Below are 19,701 nucleotides of genomic sequence, written 5' to 3' on the forward strand. Positions count from 1 at the left end.
ACGGTGAACAAATCAGTAGGAGAGCATCATTATTTTCACTTTTATAAATTAATATTACAGATTTTTAAAACGTGTGTCCAATATGATTCTGTTACAATAATAACATTGTATTTTGCTTTATCTTGATTCACTATTGATGCATTAAATTAATAATAAAGATTTAATAACAATGTAATATTAGCATAACTAAATTAAACAATTAAACTGGTGTTTTGTAAATATATTTAATTGTCATTTTAACAAAAGTCTTTACATTGTGGGCTTTGTTTTTTAGATCAGCTTGTTTATTGCTTTAGCAAATTTTTAAACTTACTGAAATTATTATTTACATGTGGATAAAAAATTGGAAAGCGAGTGAAAAATAAAATCAGCATGAAACAAAAATATTTACTCTGTTATTTATTGTCTGATTTCAGTAAACAATCAACAAAATAAATCATTCTACAAGTAATATAAAAGAACCTCTTTGATTTTTTTCAGTGATAATTTCAAAGTCGAACTTAATTTTTTTTTCATATACTTAGTAATGAAAGTGGCACTTTTTTACACGCAAAATTGTAGTGAAAGTAACACTTTTTTACACGAAAAATCGTAGTGAAAGTAGTACTTTTTTGCATCATTTTATTCTCCTTGGAGGTGATTGTCAAAGCATACCTATTTTTTTTTTTTTTGTAATTTTTCATAAATCCTTTTTTTCACTACTAATCTTAGAAGGCGTCATTACTGAGTCTCGAACTGAAACCAGAAGTAGAATTTCTCTCTTACTATTTATTATTAACCAGTGGTTAATAATGAACAGCCGTCACCTAGCAACGAAAGATTTTCTTTGATTTTATTGGTTAACGTAGACAGACGATTTTCAATTTTCATAGCAACCGGTGAAAAATGAGAACTCGGATCGTCGCATCGGACAAACAAATTTAATTAATAATTATTATTAGAAAGGGTTTTAACGTATCTAGTAGTGAAAAAAATAATATATACACCACGCTAGAGAAGACAATTTTAAGCCTCGCTTAAAAAATGTCTTCTCTACCTTGGTGTATAATTACTATTAGACCAAATTTCTCAACTTACATCGATATGCAAAAAAATAGTGTGTACAACACGTTATCATTGATCAATCTGCAAATTCATAACTTGTTGTACAAATAACTATTTTTAAACTCTACATATTTTTAATATGCAATAAAAAATTTGATCCTCGCTCTGGTTTCAGAGAAATAACACCCCCATTGTTAGATTTTGACAATGATCCTTTCAAATATTTCTACCTAGTTATTACTTGAAAGTGGGCAATGACGATTTAAAGCGTATTAAAATACTCTTGAACAAAAAAAAACTTAGATAACTTATTCAATTTTCGATTAAATAATAATGAGAGCACCGTTTTTATTGAACAGTAATAATTAATACAACAATACTAATTCCATTTAATTTCGTATTTTGATAGAGGTTAATTTATTTGACGCATCGTTATCATTAAAAAATATATTATCTTAAAGTAGGTTCGTCACTACAGTCTATACGAAAACTAAGAAAATAATCACTTATAGTGGGAAACGTGAAATACGCCACCTACAGGACACAAATTTAATGAAGGCTATTTACTGCCTTTCGATTGTACCGTGAGATCATTTAAATTTATAATTAAAGTAGGCTATGACTTTTAAATTAGATTGGCAACACTGTTGACAACTTGATTTGAATTGTCAAAGTGACGCTTCAAAATTCAATACAATATATGAAACGGCGAGTTAACAGTTGTATCCAAGCCGGAGGAGAACACTTTCTATGATTGTCAATACAACTGTATTATTTTCTAATGCTTCACTTCTTTTAAATTAAAGCGATTGAACGTCAACAGTGTTTCCAATCTAATTTAAAAATCATAGCCTACTTTAATTATAAATTTAAATGATGTCACGGTATTATATCCTTGACCATCAGAACTACCCAAATGATCGTGGCAACGCAGTGTCATTAATAATAATTAGTAATTGTTAACTGTCGTGATTTAAATTAAAATCTATTTACAGATTTACGAAAGAAAATTGATTCTTTTAAATTAAATTCGAAAACATCGGTTACGATTTAAAATCAAACTGTGCCACGAAGGTAAATTTAGAAGATTATGAAAAGACATTTTTAATAACTTGAGAAAAACGATTTCGGTAAAACCGCCGATTCCTACATAATATTTTATCTTGATTTAGAAATCTCTGCTTTAGGTAAATACGTCTACATCTTACAGCTGCGAAATGCGACGAAAATCCTTCAATATCTATTTACATCAATCCATTAAAATTTATTACACCAATTCATACTGGGAAATTAAAATTTTAGAAATTATTTTTAAAATGAGAAGTAGGCAGCAGAACCATTCAACAATCACGTTTAATTCATAAATTACTATGGCCCCAGTTTCAATACTAATTATGGAAAAGGAGATAATCCAAAACTGTGTTGCTAGATTTCCCTATATGAAAGAGCTGATAACAGATAAACAAGATGATACAGGTGTCCCAAAAAAAAAAGACGAGTCCATAGCTCCCTTATTTATTGGAGGATTTTAATTATCTATTAGGCATTCACGATCTTTTTGGGACCGAGTTGGCTATGATTTTTTCTTTTCATTTTGGACTAACTGACTCGGTGATGCAACAGATGCAATTTTTTTTCCTGTCAGTGTCTGTTCGACATTTTCTTGCCACCGCATTGCCAGATTTTTTATTTTAATATTCGTGAGAAACTAAATGATTTATTAAGTGTGCAAAAATAATTTAAATTTCCGTCAAAGGAACAGTCAAAATTGCCAAAATAATTTTATTACGATAAACAATTTCTATTAAACGATTTAATTTAATTTAAAAAGGACAGACCAGATTTAAGAGATCTGACAACAATGTGCTTATTCAGAAAATATAACCTCAAACTGAAAACAACCTAACCTAACACAAAAAGTGTCAATTTCCTTTAGGGAATGTAGTTATCACTGAGGTACTGCCAACAAAATCACTAGATGGTCATAGCCAACTCGATCCCAAAAAGATCGTGAATGCCTTATATACACCAAATTAAATGATTGTAAATAGGCTAAAAAACGGCCTACTAAATTCACGTACAGCTACAAGGGCTTCAAGGCTAAACTGTCAAAATATTTTTTTTCAAATGGAAATATATATTTTTTTGTAGTAATTCTGATAGATATTTATATTCTGAAAACAACAATGTATCACAAGTATAACTTCACATAAAAAAAATAACACTAACTTTTGAAACAAATGACGAACACCAAGCGAGAAGCTATCAAAATGCATTGCATTACAACGTAATAAAACTAAATTAAGTTAGCTGGAAAAACAAATGACAAATAATAACATATGGGATTGCGCAGATATGCGGCCAATGATTAGCGCAAAATGGAGTATAGAATATAGTGGCGTTTTTTACAATTTTTTTTTTGTATTTTTGGTATGTAAGTGTACACTTTTGATACATTGTTGTTTTCAGAATAAAAATCTCTATTAGAATTACTAAAAAAAAATATATGTTTTTTTTGGCAGTGTAGCCTTGAAGCCCTTAGGACGGGAATTTATTAGGTTTTTTGTAGCCTATTCATAACCATTTAATTTGGTGTATAAATAATTTAAATCCTCCAATAAATAAGAGACTTATGGACTCGTCTTTTTTTTGGGACACCTGTATAATCAACTTTTGATTTAATAAGCATTAACTTTCAAGATTCTGAATATTTGGTGCTCCAATAGATAAGGAGATATTTACTGAAAACTCATTTTAGACACTTCTATTTTGTACATTTTTTTCATATTATGGATTTGACACTTGGATGGATTGGTATAGTATTTATAAGTACCAAGTGTTAATTTGTTAATCAAAACTTGAGTGCTTTTTTGAATTGATTAGATTTAGGTTTAAGTTTAAATCTATGAAACGGTTGGTTGTCCGAAAAAAGTATACCACCTTTTTTGTAGGAGATTTCCTAATTTATACATTTAATAATAACAATAACTGTTTTATGTCGTATAATATAATAATATAAGGAAATATTTAGGAAACATTCGTTTTTAACACTTCTTAGGTGCTTTAAACTTTTTCGATACAGCGGATTGCATTGATAGTGGGTTGAAGATAACGATTGCGCAATAAAAGGGGTCCTAGGTATGGAGAAAAAATGCAACCCTAAGAAATGGCTCATATTTATCCAACATAAATATCGGGTGTTTTTTTAAATTTCACCTCGTAGTAGGCGTTGAAGAGTCGATTACATAGGTTACGCACAGGGTTACAGATCACGGATCAGCTGTTTAAATCGCGAGTGGTGCGTTCACAATCGACTCGTCAACGCCTACTACGATGTGAAATTTAAAAAAACACCCGATACAATTGTTATTGTTTTGTCAACACAGAAAAATCACTAAAGAAAATCTTCAAATGTGAACTTATTTGAACAAAGAAATTAAGTATTCATTGAAAAAACCGTTTAGGTTTTAACATGTTTTTTAAATTTTATAATTAACTGTGTCAAAAATGTTTGGGGTATGTGGATGAACAATTCACTCAATAATGTCACTCAATATTTTATTAACTATAATCAATTAAATAGAAATTTAATTTGCAGATTCTAGAGTTCTCATAACTCACTTAAAAATTTTAGTCAACGGAGAAGACACATCCAGTGACAACCTAAAAATGAAGCAAATCAAGTCTTAACATCAAGTTAACAGCGAAATTTACTTACGCAGCAATAATTTCATGGATTAGAGTCCTTAGAGCCATGGCGGGCTGTTCGACAGTGTACATCAACGCATTCCCAACATCTTTGATCAAAACTGTTATAAGTGTATACAGCGAACGAATAGATTTAGCTAACAGTCCGAAAAACGATTGTATGTCGTCCAAATTTCGTGGTTCTGAAATGCACAAAAATGTAAACCTCCAACATACAATTTATTTGACTCACCGAAAAACGATCTCCTAGTTGGATTCCCCAGTAAAGTTTCAGCTGTCCGAAAAGTGCTCAAAGCTGAATTTGCATGATTGCTCAACTGGCTAACGTCATATTTAATGTTCGTAAATGCATCCATAGTCTCCTTTAGAAACTTATCCAGTGGAGTCGGTTCGATTTTCTTTGCTGCAACTGGTCCTGGCTCATACCGAAAATTAGGTTGAAGAGCCTGCTGCGGTGGAAACATAGGCGCTTTGCCGTAAACGTTGCATAAAACCATCTGCAACTGTAAGATTAGTACAAGAATTGATCGCTTGTCCAACTGACTCCTGGCATGACAAAAACCAAAAATGAGATTAAGTTGGGGAGTACGAAAGACTTGTTCATGCTGGCACTTTGTGAATTCTGCGACAAAACTGGTTCGTTTCTGGAACAGTTAGCTTTTATTAGCTCATTGGATCGATTAAATTAGTCATTATGTCCAATAAATCGCATCATTATCTCTCCTTATAATTAAAATACATTTGTTTGGAATTTTGGTTGTGTTTTCGATAACAAAGCGTAAAATTTTCACTTTAAACCAACAACTCTCACAACTACGTACATTGTTCTGTTTCAAAACGCCTAGAGTCCCTCGATCTTTCAAATCGACATCAAACTTACTTTAAATGATTTCTATTTCTATACATTTTAAAGCATCAGATAATGTAGCCCCCAGACAGGCAGTTTATAACTTGAAGGGAGTCGTGTTTGCGAGAATATATGTTTTGAATAAAATGTGAACGCACGAAAGACAGTTTATTACAAAGTCCGAAGAACTCTTGAAATAATTCACGTTTCAAAACCAGATGAATGCGAGTACAGAAATGAATGTAGAATAAAACTGTAACAATTTTATCCGTCGATGCTTTTATGGAAAGAACGTGAAGCAGAGAGCTGGGTTAGTTACTTCGAGTGGCGGAAATAATGTGGCTTTGCATTCAACCTTATAAATGGGAAAAATGAAAGAACTTACCAATCCAAACTCGACCGTAATGATGCTAAAATAAATTTAATTGGAAAACGTTCCAATGCTTTTGTTGGGTTCGAAGCCATTCATTTGATAAGAAATTATTCGAAAAAGTCGACGCAGAATAATTTCCCTCGTCGGCCATTTTTCGAGGATCCTGCGGTGGGAGGTTAAGGATTTAAACTTTGCTCTTCCCTTCTATCAATTTAGACGCTTCTAGTTTATAAATTGTAATTTTAGCGGCGTCTGAAACATCCATCAGCATTCAAATCTGGAAAACGCGCATCCTAAATATAACTTCCTGCAATTCACGTTGTATTACGCTTAATTGAAACAAATCAGGGTTGCGGCCGGATAAAATAAACATAATTGAAAGGTTTTCCTGTTTTCCACTTTTCGTAACGCGGGTGAAGAGGGTTTATGTGCCAATCAGAGTCCATTATTCGAGACGGTGGGGGGTCGGAGTAACGAGCACAAACACTCAAATGATATGTTAATTGCTGTATAACTAGAGGGTAAACTACCCTGTATTGGGGATGATGCCCCGGGATGCATAACCGGAGTTGTTATACGACTGCAAAGGCACGTTCACGAATAACATGAATCCGAAAACAACGCAATTTGCATCGTAATTTGGAAAGACAAGAAGTCGGAGTTTAGTGCGCAGTCACGATTTATGAATAAATTCATATTTATTAGTCAAGAATCTTTTGAAAATATAATACAAAATTAACGAACAATATTATGGGTTTTCCGACACCAACAAATTCAAGCAGCTTGGTTTTTTTTTAAACGTTTTATTTATCATGTATCACCATGTAAAGATAATGGGCCGTGTCACGACACCCTTATTGAATTTAATCATGACTCTAATTACCTTGGTGACGAATGCATCTCTTTCTGGCAGGTTATAATTGCATAAATCTATATCGTTTTATGTTTACTTTAATCACGACGGTGTCTATACAGATAGATTTCATTTCATTACAAAATATAATACGAATACGAAAGTCCCACTTTTTTAAGTTGTAATCGACACGGAACAAAAATGCTTTGGGGCGATTTCGTTGTGAACGAGCCACACTGTAGCATGATGGATGTAATAGTCTCGTTAGGGGTCTAATTTCTGCAAATTGAAACTGCGATCATGTCGCGCTGTCACAAATTATGGCCAATCAAGTCTACATTTGTGTAGGAAATGGCAGTGATTTCCATCCTTCTCACCCTAAAGCTCATCTAACAACACAACAACAGCACAAAGCCGACTATAAACGACAACTAATTTTGCCTAATCCTTATAATCATTCTTCTTGTTGGTAGACTTTTTCAGTCTGCCTGAAAGTCGACTAATTACATATTATAAAAAATTATGGCTGAAATAAATTTGCTCACACGACTGTACAAATGCAGCATCGAAAGGCAAATAGACATCAAGATTTTGGATAACTATTTATCGTTGACAAAAAATCTGTCATGGTAAATAATAATTGTTAATTTAGGAAAATGTGAATGATTTTCTTTTCAGTTGAATTTCTTGACTGATTGATGGAACTACAGTTAGACTTGATTTGATTTTAGTGTTGTAATTTAGGGAAACAGGAAACATTAACATGTTTCATAGTTTTAAAATCGGAAATGTTTTTGTTAACGGTGCCATAATTTTAATGCCACTAATAATAAATCAGTGTATGTTGGACGATCTGGACAAGATCGTCAGTAAAGGACTAAAACAATACCCTAAAAGCTAAATTAGTGATACTAAATTTTAGGATATCAATAATTTTTCTGGCCAATTCGGCCGCAGTTGTCGGTCAAAGACAGTGTTTGCAAATAAAATAAGAGAAGCTTGAAGTTGAGGCGTTTGTGCTGGTGGAAAGATAACGAGTGGAAGTGGTCCAGGACAATAGACGGGCGCCAGGACACAAGAAGTCAAGTGGCCGCACGGGGCCATTAGAAAGAATCGTCCATAGGGATCACACATAATGGTCTCTGCCGGTTGGAGGGCCATTAGAGCAGTCAGTATGGAGTTCCATTCACCGCATCTCCACTTCCTATAATAAGAATTCCGCTTACTGTTGATTGATGTTCAATAGCAATTGGTTTTGTTAATGTTGTCGGCAAACTCGTACAGTTCGAAAAATAAAAAGAGATGTTTCGAATGGAAAATGCGTTCGAGTGGAAATGGACGTAACATTTTCTTTTGTTGTTTGTAGCAATGTATTGAAATGTAGGAATGTTGTCAAATTGGAGCTAATTGGAGGGAACCAATTTGGTGGGGTCTGTGTGTGTAACTATTATTCTTTTGTGTCTATGGATAATATAATCTTCTAGGTAGGGTGTCGACTGTCGATAAATTGACTGGAAACAATAATGTGAATAATTTGGACGGACCAATTTGGACATGTGTCGGTCAGCATTTGGAAATAATTGCAAGGACCTACATATGTTCCTAAATCGAAAATGTACAATGGCGTACCAATAATTACCAAATTGTTGAAATAGAACTGTGGACGCAGTAAATCCATAAACAACAAATATTTTTTTTAATAAAATCACATTAAGCAGTGTTGCAACGAAAGAGTGGTTTAAAATTAGATTTTCTTAATATTTGTTAGACATAAATTGGAAGACAATAGGCATTGTGTACTTGAATATTTATTTGGATTTGTACACCTTGTTTTGGTGTATTACTGCTAAAACTAGAACAAATAAAAATTAATTAAAAAAGCGTCGTTTATTTTTTCCCTTGAAATACAAGCAAAACTTTAGGATAATGAGCCCGACGGAATTGAAAATGCAACCCATAATACATTTCCAAAGTTAATGTGGCTATTTTAAAATTATGAATCCATGATGGCTTTGCTTTGAGTACTGCTTTTTTAATTTTTGGAATAAACACTAGAGGCCAGTTTACAGAAGCGAAATTAAGTTAATCGTAATCAAATGCGAGATTAACTGAACACGTGATCAGATTGAACCAATCAAAGTTTCGGATTCATGGGTTAATCGCGCATTAAAATTTAATTCGAATTAAATATTTAATTTTCTTTCTATAAACTGGCCCTATGGGTATGATCGAGCGAGTAGAAAGGTTGATACAATTTTTTGAGATACAGCTGTTTTAAGCGTTGTCCTGATAGAACGAATGTTCAAATAAATTTGTGCACAAACAGGTCATAGTTTTCTGTCTTTTCCAAACGTAGGTCATCTTTTTAATCGACAACTCCTTCACATACATAACCTCAATTTGTTCCTACCCTCATTTATTGTGATAAATGACAAATAGAATTTTTCGCTTCATTTTATATTATCTCTCCATTTCTTTCAACGGTTTCTGAAATACGTAAAGATGGTTATCCACTTCCATTGTTTCGTCCTACACTTCCAGTATCACGAAATATTTGACAGTTGATGAAGCTTCGCGATACGTCAACGGAAACAAAAGCAAGCACCAAACCACTTGACCACACATTTTTTGAACACACGTTACCTCATTCATTCATTTCTCTTTGCTTTTGATAGTTTGGTGTTTGGAATCTGGATTGAAGGAATCACGTTTAGATCCTGTAGATCCGTTAGAGTTGTCGAATGCACCTCTATCTAATATAAATATGTATTTTTTGAATCTATCTTTTTTTAGAATTAATTGAATGTGCAATGCTTCAAAAAAAGTCACAACTTTCTACTATAAATTTCTTTCTGGTTCATCTTTTTTATTGACATGGCAATGAAATTTTACTGAAAGAAGGTCGAGCGGAAATTTGTAATAAGTACTGTAATATTTTCTGTAAAAAAAAGTTCAATTAAGAATGTAGGTGAAAATTGAAAATTTATATTTTTCATAACAGAAATAACCTTTACTTCACATTTACACCATATAAATAAATAAATAAATAGATAAATAAATAACTAATTGCAATAATTATATACATATTGTTGTCTTAAATTTATAATAAAGAACAATATGTGATAACGCCATTAAGCAATTTCAAACTTCAATAAGTAGGATTATTTACAAACTCATTTTAATTTGACAACAAAAATATACACTTCGTGTGTATAAACATATGTATATTACAAAAACATTGATAAGATTCCACAAACATGGCTGAAATAAATTTGAAATATGTACTGCTTCTGAGAAATTTAAATTTAGCTGAAAAACAAATTAAGTAATATAAATCTAACTGTACTACGTGGTATCTTAACGAGAAGAATTTAAAGCTGACAGCCGTGCACATAAGTGACATTATGAAAAATTGCCGCCGCCGCTGTGGTCAAAAAACTGCACGGCGACTGAGCCCCGTATCGCGGTATCCCCGCAGGTTGACAACAAGGTGTGGGATCGGCGGCAGAACCTCGTAGATTTCCCGCATTCATCAACTCTTTTTCAACGGATGCTTGATGTCTTAGTTGTTCCAATCTGAGCTGATTCTGCCTTTTCCACTTCGTCCTAGCAAAACATAGATTTGTGAAAATTGTAATTCCGAGAATCGGAAATGTCCACCTCCGGTTCTGGTACCACGTCTTGACTTGTGTTTCCGACAGGTTGAGAGCATCGGCTACGTCGCTCCGGTCCGCCACCGACAGATACTTCTGGCACCGGAATTTTCGTTCCAAGTAGGCGAGTTGCGCATGCGTGAACGCAGTCCGTCTTCGGCGTGGTTTCCGTCCCTTCGCCGCCTCCGACGAATTTTCCGGCCCGCCTACCGACGAGGGGTAGATTCCCCGCTCGGCGTCGCACTCGAGATGGCCAGAAGTTTCGTGGTCTTCTGATGCTGGAAATTTGCAGGTTGATGAGACGATAATTTTTTGTTGAGAGTGGGATTGCTCAAAGGGGTGGAAACACTTAGAATGTGACTTGGACTTCTTTCACCCGGGGGCACTAGCCGGATACAAAGCAGTTTATTCATTAACAAGGGAAATAAACTGCTCAAAACGCATATAAGACAACAGGGGTCTAATTGGAGAATCTCTTCGTGGGTTTGCGTAAAAATGAGCTTGGAGTGGTGGAGGATCGGAGCTTAATTAATGCCGGGGGTTGCATTTCCACTCAAGGTTCTCCTCTCAAACATTCATTCTACTGCACGAAAGCAATTAAATTAGAATTAAAAAAGCATTGTAGGCCTAATTATACGGACAGTGCAGTTTCACCATTTTACATTAGAAGGCAAATCAAAAAGGATTATGTTGTAAAAGTAGCGGCAATAAATACTCGACTCGAGCAAAAAGATGTTTTCCATTAATATACATTATAAATCTTTTCATGCTTCATTAGATAGAAGTGTCAACATAAATATGACTTTTATCTCTTAGTTATAAATTATTAATTTGTTTTTTTAATTAGCTTTTATTTTTGAATAAAAATTTAGAAACGCGACATATTCGGGGTCCATTTACCAAGAATTCCATCGAAAACTGGTTTAATGTTGAAATAAATTGTCACATTTGTTTGAAAGGTGCAAGTGACAGTCTCGTTAAATTAATAACAAAGTAAAATTAAACTGGTCTTGCGATATTTTTGTTGATATTTTACTGCGATGTTGATGTCATTCTCGCACCTATTAGGTAATACTGAGCTAACCTTTGCCTTCACCTTTTAATTTTTGATCCGGTATATTAAAAAAGTTGAATATTCACATGTGAATAATGTAGACGGTTAAGGTCAAGAAAACCTGAGATGTCTTCTCTATTACTTAATTACCACCACATTACGTACGGTAGCAACAAATAAAATTAATTGCCTAGGATAATAAATGAAATCATTTACCTTCATTAGAGCTTAATACGTCTCCTAAAAGGTCTCTTATTAGAAATGATTTATGCTCCTGCATGTTCCACTGTTGCAACTTCACTTTCACATTGTTAAATTTTTTAGAAATAATGTGCTAAATGTTTTATTTAAATACCGGAAATGTGTGTATTTGTCGTGTTGGATTTACGTTGACAGTGATGTGATGATAAATGACAAGTTAAGATATAAGCGGTGTAAACCTCACAGCATCCCTAATAAGCATCACCCCTGTAACCTTTAGCTCCACCCTTCGTATTACTAAGCTCCACCCCCATGGTGAAAATTCAGAGTTACTGCGATTAAATTAAAGGATCAGACGGGTGTTAAAATGACGAATGTTCTTTGTCATTTAAATTTAAGCAATAATTTTTACTAGATTGTGGACATGTTTGAAATTAAAGCGGAACTTTAAGTTGTTATTCTTATTTTCTTATTAAATCGTCCCTCAAAGAGAAAAATTACTAAACGGGTTCAAGATCATTTTTTTAAGTGTAATAAAACCCGAACATATATTTTTTAAATTGACAATAAAAAATACTATACTCGTACAACAGTACAAAATGTTACAGAAGTCAAATGTAAATATGTTACTCAAAAATAAAAGTCATGTAAGAATTTATATTATAATCAATAATATATAAAGAAAAAGTGTAGGTACGAGTATGTACCAGCTAATCGTCAAAGTAAAAAATATAAAATATGGCTTACCATGGGCCAATGCACTTTTATTTTCTTTGTCGATTTTCGAGTTCTTCCTAGCAATACCTCTATTCTTGATTCCATAAAGTATTTGTTTGAAAACATGTGTAGCATTTTATTGATATTGTTAAAAGTCTACTATTGATAAGTTTAATGCCAAAATAATTTGAAAAAAAGAGTTTTCAGATTTTGATTTCTTCAAAATTTCCGTTGAATGAAATTCAAGGTTTATTCAATTATGTACTAATTTTAGGAATTGATTTTTCATATTTTCTTCTGAAAGAGTGGCAATAAGTTCTAATTACACTTTATTTAAAGAATTAGTTTCTTCTGAATTGTAAAAAAAGAGTTTTATTATCAGCCACAAATTAAACAAAATTTCTACCTTTTTCAAAGCAAAGCAGTTTCCATTTATTCAACAAGATGACTAACTTTTAATTAAATAATTTTCTTTACAAACTGATAAGACATACAAACCCTGATAATGTTACGATGAATTTTTTGGAATCGAAATCCACAGAAATAAATGTTAAATGTAGGGGATTTTGCGGTACTTTTTATTTGGTTAGCGACAAGTAATACATCCTTTTTTTTTGGAAAATTCGCAAATAAGTTTCTGATCCTTTGCTAAACACGTTTGCTAATTTGTACTTTTAGTCGAAAATGAAATAAACATTAAATAAAAACAGGACCTTATTATCCTTAAATACTTTTAAAATTTCAACATTGTTTCCAGTGATTTTAAAACAAGTCTCTAACAATAAACTTTTGAGTTTCATCACACATAAAGGCTTGTTTCCAATAAGAAATAACAATTAAACGGATTCAAGGTATAGAAACATTAAATATTTTGTTTTATGTTAATGAGAAATATTGGAATAACTGCATTAGACCTTATTAAAAACTTTAAAATAAATAGCGTTGAATAACTGGAAATAAAAAGTGGTTTTATTTATGCTTTATTATGACTGAATAACTGTCCCGGCACCTCCACCATAATTTAATATTTTTTTACAAAATCCAATTTCTAATAAGATTACCTACTGTTTTTATGATAAAAAAAAATTATATTTTTTATTTATATTCACCATCTATTGAAAAATATTAAAAAATTTCCAAATACAGATAAATGAAACAAAATCGAAAAATGGAAAAAGTTACTCGGGTAACCCCTAACATTTCATTTTTATCAATAAACCGTAATTTTCAAAACTGAAGCTAGAATTGTAAACGAAGAAACTCGAAAACAGCAGGATTTTGGAACAACGGCGGGTCCTGCAAGTACGAAATATCCAAATTACAGATCTCCGTACGTCCGGATCCGCCTCGCAGTTAACCAACAGAAATGTAGATGGCGCCTCGGCGCCGAAAACAGTGTAAAATATCGATCGGCTAAAACTGAAATGTAATATTTACAATGTAAAACCTGCATTACAGTAGCAGTGGCATCGTAATAATACAATATTTAAACAATTGTTCCAAAAAGAATTGCACAAACCGCCATCTAACTTAGTAGTCTTTAATGTAAAAACAAAAAAAGTTCGTAATGAAGTTTATAAGTAGCGGTGTATTTATAAACATGACTCATATTTATTATTGTTTTTTGTAAGACTTCTCCTTTCATCTACCTGTGAATGAAGTGATTAATTTGAATTATTAGCTGCAGTTATTGCTTGTCAGGTAGGTTAAAGCTTAATTCCTTTTTATTATTTATTAATTTAAATGTTTAATGTTTGTGGTATTAGAAATTAATAATATTAAAACATCTAGAACTATGTTATCTTGACAGTTGTACATATTTCAAAAACATTTATTCTTAACTGAAACTGACATTCTATTGTCAACACAAAAACACTAAATGAGCCTCGTGTTTCAACAAAAATCAGCTGATTTTACTCTTCTCCTTTACCTAACATAATTTTTCATGTACACATATGTATCTAAACAGTTTTTATCGTTATCACGATTTATACTAGTGCACTGAGGTGCATGTGACATCTTTGATATTTAGACAACGTCCGATGGGTCTTTTTGTTGAAATTTTCAAAATTGCCTCCTAAATTTCAAACTGAAGGTCACAATTTTGCGCACTTGCGATTTTCCGTCTATCGTACCAATGGTGCTCAGTTAGCACCTACTAAAATACATAACTGATTACGTTTCAGTGTAGGCAGATTATTAAAATTCGCAGGTCCATATTAAGAATGTAACGAGCACACTTTCTATAGCGTTGGACGAGCGTTGTAGGCGATTTGTGACAATTTTTACACCGTTATATTTCTGAAATATTGCAAAAAATTCTAATGGGCACATGTAAATGTTAGGTCGGACATAAAACAAGTGTTTCACTCTCTAAGTTTCAGTTTCACTTAAGCGCAGCAAAAAAACCTTTTAGACTTATCTTCACTGATGGTACTGTTTCGATAATTATGTAGTACTAACATTGAAGATAAGGTTTTTAAAAATAGTAAATTGTTCCTATTTATTCTTTCTGAACAAATGTATTTTTCTAATTGGTCTAGAAAGTAAAATGACGTTTATAATGTTTGTGAACTGATAACGATTTTCTAAATTGTACTTTACTTTATTAATAACAATGATGCATTTATCCAAAGCAACGCATTCAGACTTATTTATGGTACTCTGGGATGATGTCATTTTATCTAATATTTTTTATTCAATCGAGATATAAAAGACATTATCGATGTATCTTGTAAGGAATTTACACTTTTAAGGATCTCAAGTGTCATATTTACATTCTAGATATTTTTATCTTTGATATGTGGCTTAATATTTTTTATTATTTCTCAAGTGCTATCTAAACACTTCAATAATATATTGAAAACAATAATTAATATGGTACTGACTGATTACAGTTTGAAAAACTGCATCATCACTGATTCGGTTCATAAGGTAATTTTAAAAACATGTTTTTTATATAAACTTATATTATCAACTATTGTCTCTATTCTCTTTTAAATACGATTAGTTCTTAGTGATGCTATAATTGGTTTTTGTGTAATTTTTTTTTGTTAGTTGTCAATAACATCTCTCAATCTAACGATTTTAAATCTGAAGGTTTTAGTGCCATTGAATAGATAGGTAATTAATAAAAAAATGCCTATTCATGATTTACATTTAAATTTTAGTGAAATCATTTTTAATTAGCCCCAATATACTCCTAATATAGCGACATTGATCAACAACCTGTTGAAATGAATTACGTGCACTGTAGTGTATTTTGATATCTCCACTAGAGAATGATTCAATTTACTTTAATAGATCTATTGTGTACCGAATAGTTTCGAAAGGCATGAAGCAAATTAAATATTAATTAAACATAGAAAGCATATGGGCACTTAAATAAAAATTAAAGCTCTTCAAAATTGTTTCAATTTTGCTTTAAATATTTTGAAAATATTTTTTTGCAAATGTATTTCAAAGCCACTCCCGTACTGGATTTATTAGACTAGCTTATTATAATTTTTTCTAGTTGCTTTATGATGTGAATACTTTCCAACAGATTTTCGAATACTTTTAAAAATGTGAATATTGCTCTTGGAGAAGAAAGTACGCGATACGGCAGTCGATTTACGTCAATTGTCGTTTATCAACTAGTGGTTAACCTAAAATAGAAATTACAACATGCAACAGCAACAAAAGCACGACAAGTAACATTGTAAAATCTATAAAGAATGACGTCTCAAATGTTCGATTTTTATTCAGTTTCGTTGTGTTTAAACTGAAAGAGGAAATTCTTCAAAGTTACAAAATTAGGAGTTGAAATTAAACGGTTTCAATGTGACAGTGCATGCGTGTTTATCTCTTTTTCGTTGCACGACGTCTGATTTGATATCAAAAAATCTGAATTTATTGCCGCCTATCATCTTTCCAATTAATTAACATGACTTAACCCAGTTCAGGCGGAAAACAAAGGCAATAAATCATTAAAATTAAATTAGAAGAAGAAATGATTGAACGAACCGATTAGCTGTTATGATTGCGAAGGCATTGTTCTAGACCACACCTTATCAAAAATACGTAGGTCAAAGACCCGTGAAGACGATTTTAAAAATTTGCCATAGTGGGTATAGTTGAGGTCGCGAATAGTAAAAGATGACTTCTGAACGTCGACCTAATCAAAACGTAAAATCTTATGACTGGATACTCGTTTTGAACCCACCTACTAAACCCTTTCCAAGAAGTGTTTTATACGCTTTGGACATTTGTCTGTTTCGTGGTAGTCTCTGCTCCGTTGCAAATGAGATAATTTGATTCTTGAAAGTCATTTTTGCCACATGATTTTTTTATTAGGTCAGCTATGAGGAACAAGAGTAACCTGCTGCAAGTCAGTCGACTGGCAGGTTGACGTTTCGGTGAAATTGGCAGAAGGACCACAGCCACATGCCCTCATGACAGGTCTGCCACCCCCTATTGGGCCGTTCACAAGGTAGGTGAAAATCGTTTGAAAGAATTCTCCGGTAAAGATTCGAATCCAATTGCTTCGTCAAGTGAATGACTTGTGACTTGTGATGATGTATGAACTGTTATGCCCTCTATTAAATTAAAGCGTCAGTTAATTGTTTTATTAGATTGAAAGGTCGCCGGTGTGTGACTTCACTGTTTTTAAGTGCTGTGGGAATGCGGCTTAAGTGTCTGTTAGTGTCTTTGGAGGCATTCTATCGTTGATAATTCATCGGAGCCGGACGCTTTTCTTCCCCACTGCGCAGTTAAATCCTTGACGTAATTTTTGTGGATGACTTCCTTTCGCCGTTCACAGAATTTGTAATTACCTATAATCGCAATTAAGTTTCACACTGGATGAATACTAAATGAGACATTTATTATGTTCAATTTAGATCACGTTTTGAAATAGAAATGACTTTAATTGATGGTCTGCATCAAGTGTACAGTCCTGTATTGTTCCTGTTAGAAGGCATCGGCGACGGTTGATGTGGTCAATGTGCGGCTCGCAATACATGAAGGTAGATTGATTGCGGTTTTTTGCGTCACATAAAAGGCAAGTTTTCCGACCATATTTAAAATAAAATATGATGCCTATGTTTTTGTCTGTGGTGCTAACGAAACTTTCCGTGTTTGCTAATACGAGTATCTGACATCAAAAATCTTATTTTATTTTCATCCCAGCTGTTTATTATTCTTCCTTTTCATTGATCTTCTTTACAATTTTTCCTTGTAAATACAACTCACTTTTATTTTTATCAAATACAACCGATCTGTTATTTCTTAATTATTTTTTATGAACTCACTGCTCAGGTAAGTTGCCATACTAAAATTATGTCAACAATGGAATATTTTGCTTTATGCATGTAATAACTTTTGCTAAGGGTCATTAATGTGACATTAATGAAGTTTCTCCTTATCACGCTTTCACGAAGTCGAATGATTGTTGCCAAAAACAAAAGACAATCGCTTTTAATTTTTCCCATTTTTTAAATTGTAATAAATCTATTGTAATAGACATTTTTTCTGATATTTTCAAAGTTTAAAATTTAAATTTCATAAAACTAATTCATCCCTTTTTTATATACAGGGTGGCTTTAAAAGTTGTGGAGATATTTTAACCAGTGGTAGAGCGCCACAATAGGTAACGATTGAGCCAATAATGCCTTATACAAATGTTCATATTTTTCGGGAAAAAGGGCCTAAAATTTTTCAAAGACTTTTTTGTTGTCATTTAATTCAAAATTAAGTCACTTTGACAACAATCTCAATCTTAACCTCAATGTAAGAGTCGACTGTTTTAACAACAACAAACTACTCAAATTGAATCTGAATTTCAGTTTGTGCAGGCCAGTTTAATCGGACGAATTTAAACAAAATTACTCATTTCTTTGCTAAGCAAACTCAGCCTTACATTAGTATCAACTTCGACACGATTAAACACTTAATTTTTTTTTACAATTTTAGATATTCACCGTGTCATACATCCAAGTAGGTAGACTTTTATGTTTGCCATGTTGTATTTTCGCAATTCAAAGGTTAATTATATCAAGTTTGTGTTGTTCTTCCAGCATTTTAAATCCAAACAAAATTTAAAAGCATGACCCAGTGACCTTTTTTGATAATGGTTACAACGCCAACATCTACACGTGTACGTCGCATTCATTGGAAAATTCATTCGCGTAAAATATTCACAAACAATAAGTCAGAATTAATGTCAGGAAAGTGTTAGTCAAATGTAAAATTTAAGTAGTCAGTAATAAAAACAAATATCACTTAGTTTTATAGAATTTAATTATGAATTATGCATTATTATATGTACAAAGTTGTTCTGAGAAACTGGATGAGTAATATAATTGTCAACAATAATTAAAACCCCGTAAATATTGCACCACTTATTTATGTTTGTTGCTCAGGCTTGACGTCAACATCGACGTCACTAGTTGGTGGTAACAAGGGTATCTCGTAGGTCTTGTTGTAACTAAAAACGATATTCACTTCTCTGACTCGGTCCTCGCAGATGATTGAAGGATACACAACTTCCAAGTTGTTCTCTTCTGCAAACTTCCTGACTTTTGTCAAACAGGCACACTCGAAAGAAATGTTGTCCACGAACATCAAAGTGTTAATTCCACTCTCGAACATAACGTCAGGGAAACACTGGAGGAGATTCATGTTAACTTGCAGATTTCTGATGGTCCTGTTGATGAAAATGTTTTCGGGAAGAGCGGTCAACTTGTTGCCGTTGATTCTCAACAGTTGGATAGTGTGGTGGCTGTTGAATGCGTCAGGATTGATTTCGGTGATCCTGTTGGCCGAAAGTCTCAACTTCAAGGGTCTGTTTTGGTCCATGTTTTTGAAAGCTTCCGCCGGAATGGTCTTGATATCATTGTAAACGACACTCAGCTTGTACACTTTTGGGCTGTTGACGAACCAATTCGGGTTGATTTCTTTGATTTGATTGTTGTTCAGCTTCACAATTTCCAAATGAGTGTTGTTATCGAAGGCTTCCGTATCAATCGCGGTGATGAAATTCTGTGACAAATCGATTTCCTTCACTTTGATGTCGTTGAAAATATTTTTCCTGATCGTCGAGACGGGGTTCAGGACGATTCTGAGCAGAGCCAAAGTCGGGGTCACGTTGAAGGCGCCAGCTTGGATTTCTTGGACGCTGCTGTTGACGATTTGCAATATGGACAATTCGTTCTGGATCGAAAAGAAATTTCTGCACAGATTTGGCAACGTTTCGTTCTCTATCAGCAAATG

At 32.9% G+C, this 19,701-nt stretch overlaps 3 protein-coding genes across 4 annotated transcripts in view; 1 reads left to right on the forward strand and 2 right to left on the reverse strand.

Moving 5' to 3' along the window:
• Window positions 1–4,585: 4,585 nt before the first annotated feature.
• LOC138135379 (uncharacterized) lies at window positions 4,586–5,428 on the reverse strand. 2 transcript variants are annotated; one of them, XM_069054096.1, is made up of 4 exons: window positions 5,297–5,428; window positions 4,985–5,249; window positions 4,763–4,934; window positions 4,586–4,664 (listed from the first exon to the last, which is right to left on the reverse strand). In XM_069054096.1, the coding sequence occupies exons 1-4, from the start codon at window positions 5,354–5,356 to the stop codon at window positions 4,655–4,657; spliced, it is 507 nt and encodes a 168-aa protein (XP_068910197.1). In that variant the 5' UTR covers window positions 5,357–5,428; the 3' UTR covers window positions 4,586–4,654. The 2 variants fall into 2 exon arrangements, with proteins under 2 accessions (XP_068910197.1, XP_068910196.1); XM_069054095.1 differs by having other exon boundaries at window positions 4,586–4,707.
• Window positions 5,429–9,956: 4,528 nt separating this feature from the next.
• LOC138135839 (barH-like 1 homeobox protein) lies at window positions 9,957–12,207 on the reverse strand. The gene is made up of 3 exons (XM_069054763.1): window positions 11,749–12,207; window positions 10,486–10,756; window positions 9,957–10,431 (listed from the first exon to the last, which is right to left on the reverse strand). The coding sequence occupies exons 1-3, from the start codon at window positions 11,810–11,812 to the stop codon at window positions 10,197–10,199; spliced, it is 570 nt and encodes a 189-aa protein (XP_068910864.1). The 5' UTR covers window positions 11,813–12,207; the 3' UTR covers window positions 9,957–10,196.
• A 1,775-nt stretch (window positions 12,208–13,982) lies between these two features.
• raw overlaps window positions 13,983–19,701 on the forward strand; it is a 38,903-nt gene continuing 33,184 nt past the window's right edge. Inside the window, exons 1-2 of the mRNA XM_069054757.1 lie at window positions 13,983–14,151; window positions 16,786–16,921. Coding sequence (XP_068910858.1) covers window positions 16,884–16,921 — 38 coding nt within the window. The 5' untranslated portion in view covers window positions 13,983–14,151; window positions 16,786–16,883. The remainder of the gene's footprint in view (window positions 14,152–16,785; window positions 16,922–19,701) is intronic.

This window comes from Tenebrio molitor, chromosome 7, assembly GCF_963966145.1.
Source record: "Tenebrio molitor chromosome 7, icTenMoli1.1, whole genome shotgun sequence".
Classification (NCBI taxonomy): domain Eukaryota; kingdom Metazoa; phylum Arthropoda; class Insecta; order Coleoptera; family Tenebrionidae; genus Tenebrio; species Tenebrio molitor.

Excerpts from the sequence above, each read along its gene's own strand:
- LOC138135379 (XM_069054095.1), bottom strand. The coding sequence starts at position 5,356 with ATGAACAAGTCTTTCGTACTCCCCAACTTAATCTCATTTTTGGTTTTT. Across the intron at positions 5,250-5,296 it reads TGGTTTTTGTCATGCCAGGA|ATGGTTTTATGCAACGTTTA; the intron begins GTCAGTTGGACA and ends TTACAGTTGCAG. Across the intron at positions 4,935-4,984 it reads AACTAGGAGATCGTTTTTCG|AACCACGAAATTTGGACGAC; the intron begins GTGAGTCAAATA and ends TGTGCATTTCAG.
- LOC138135839 (XM_069054763.1), bottom strand. The coding sequence starts at position 11,812 with ATGCAGGAGCATAAATCATTTCTAATAAGAGACCTTTTAGGAGACGTA. Across the intron at positions 10,757-11,748 it reads CGTATTAAGCTCTAATGAAG|CATCAGAAGACCACGAAACT; the intron begins GTAAATGATTTC and ends GCAAATTTCCAG. Across the intron at positions 10,432-10,485 it reads ACGTGGTACCAGAACCGGAG|GACGAAGTGGAAAAGGCAGA; the intron begins GTGGACATTTCC and ends ATGTTTTGCTAG.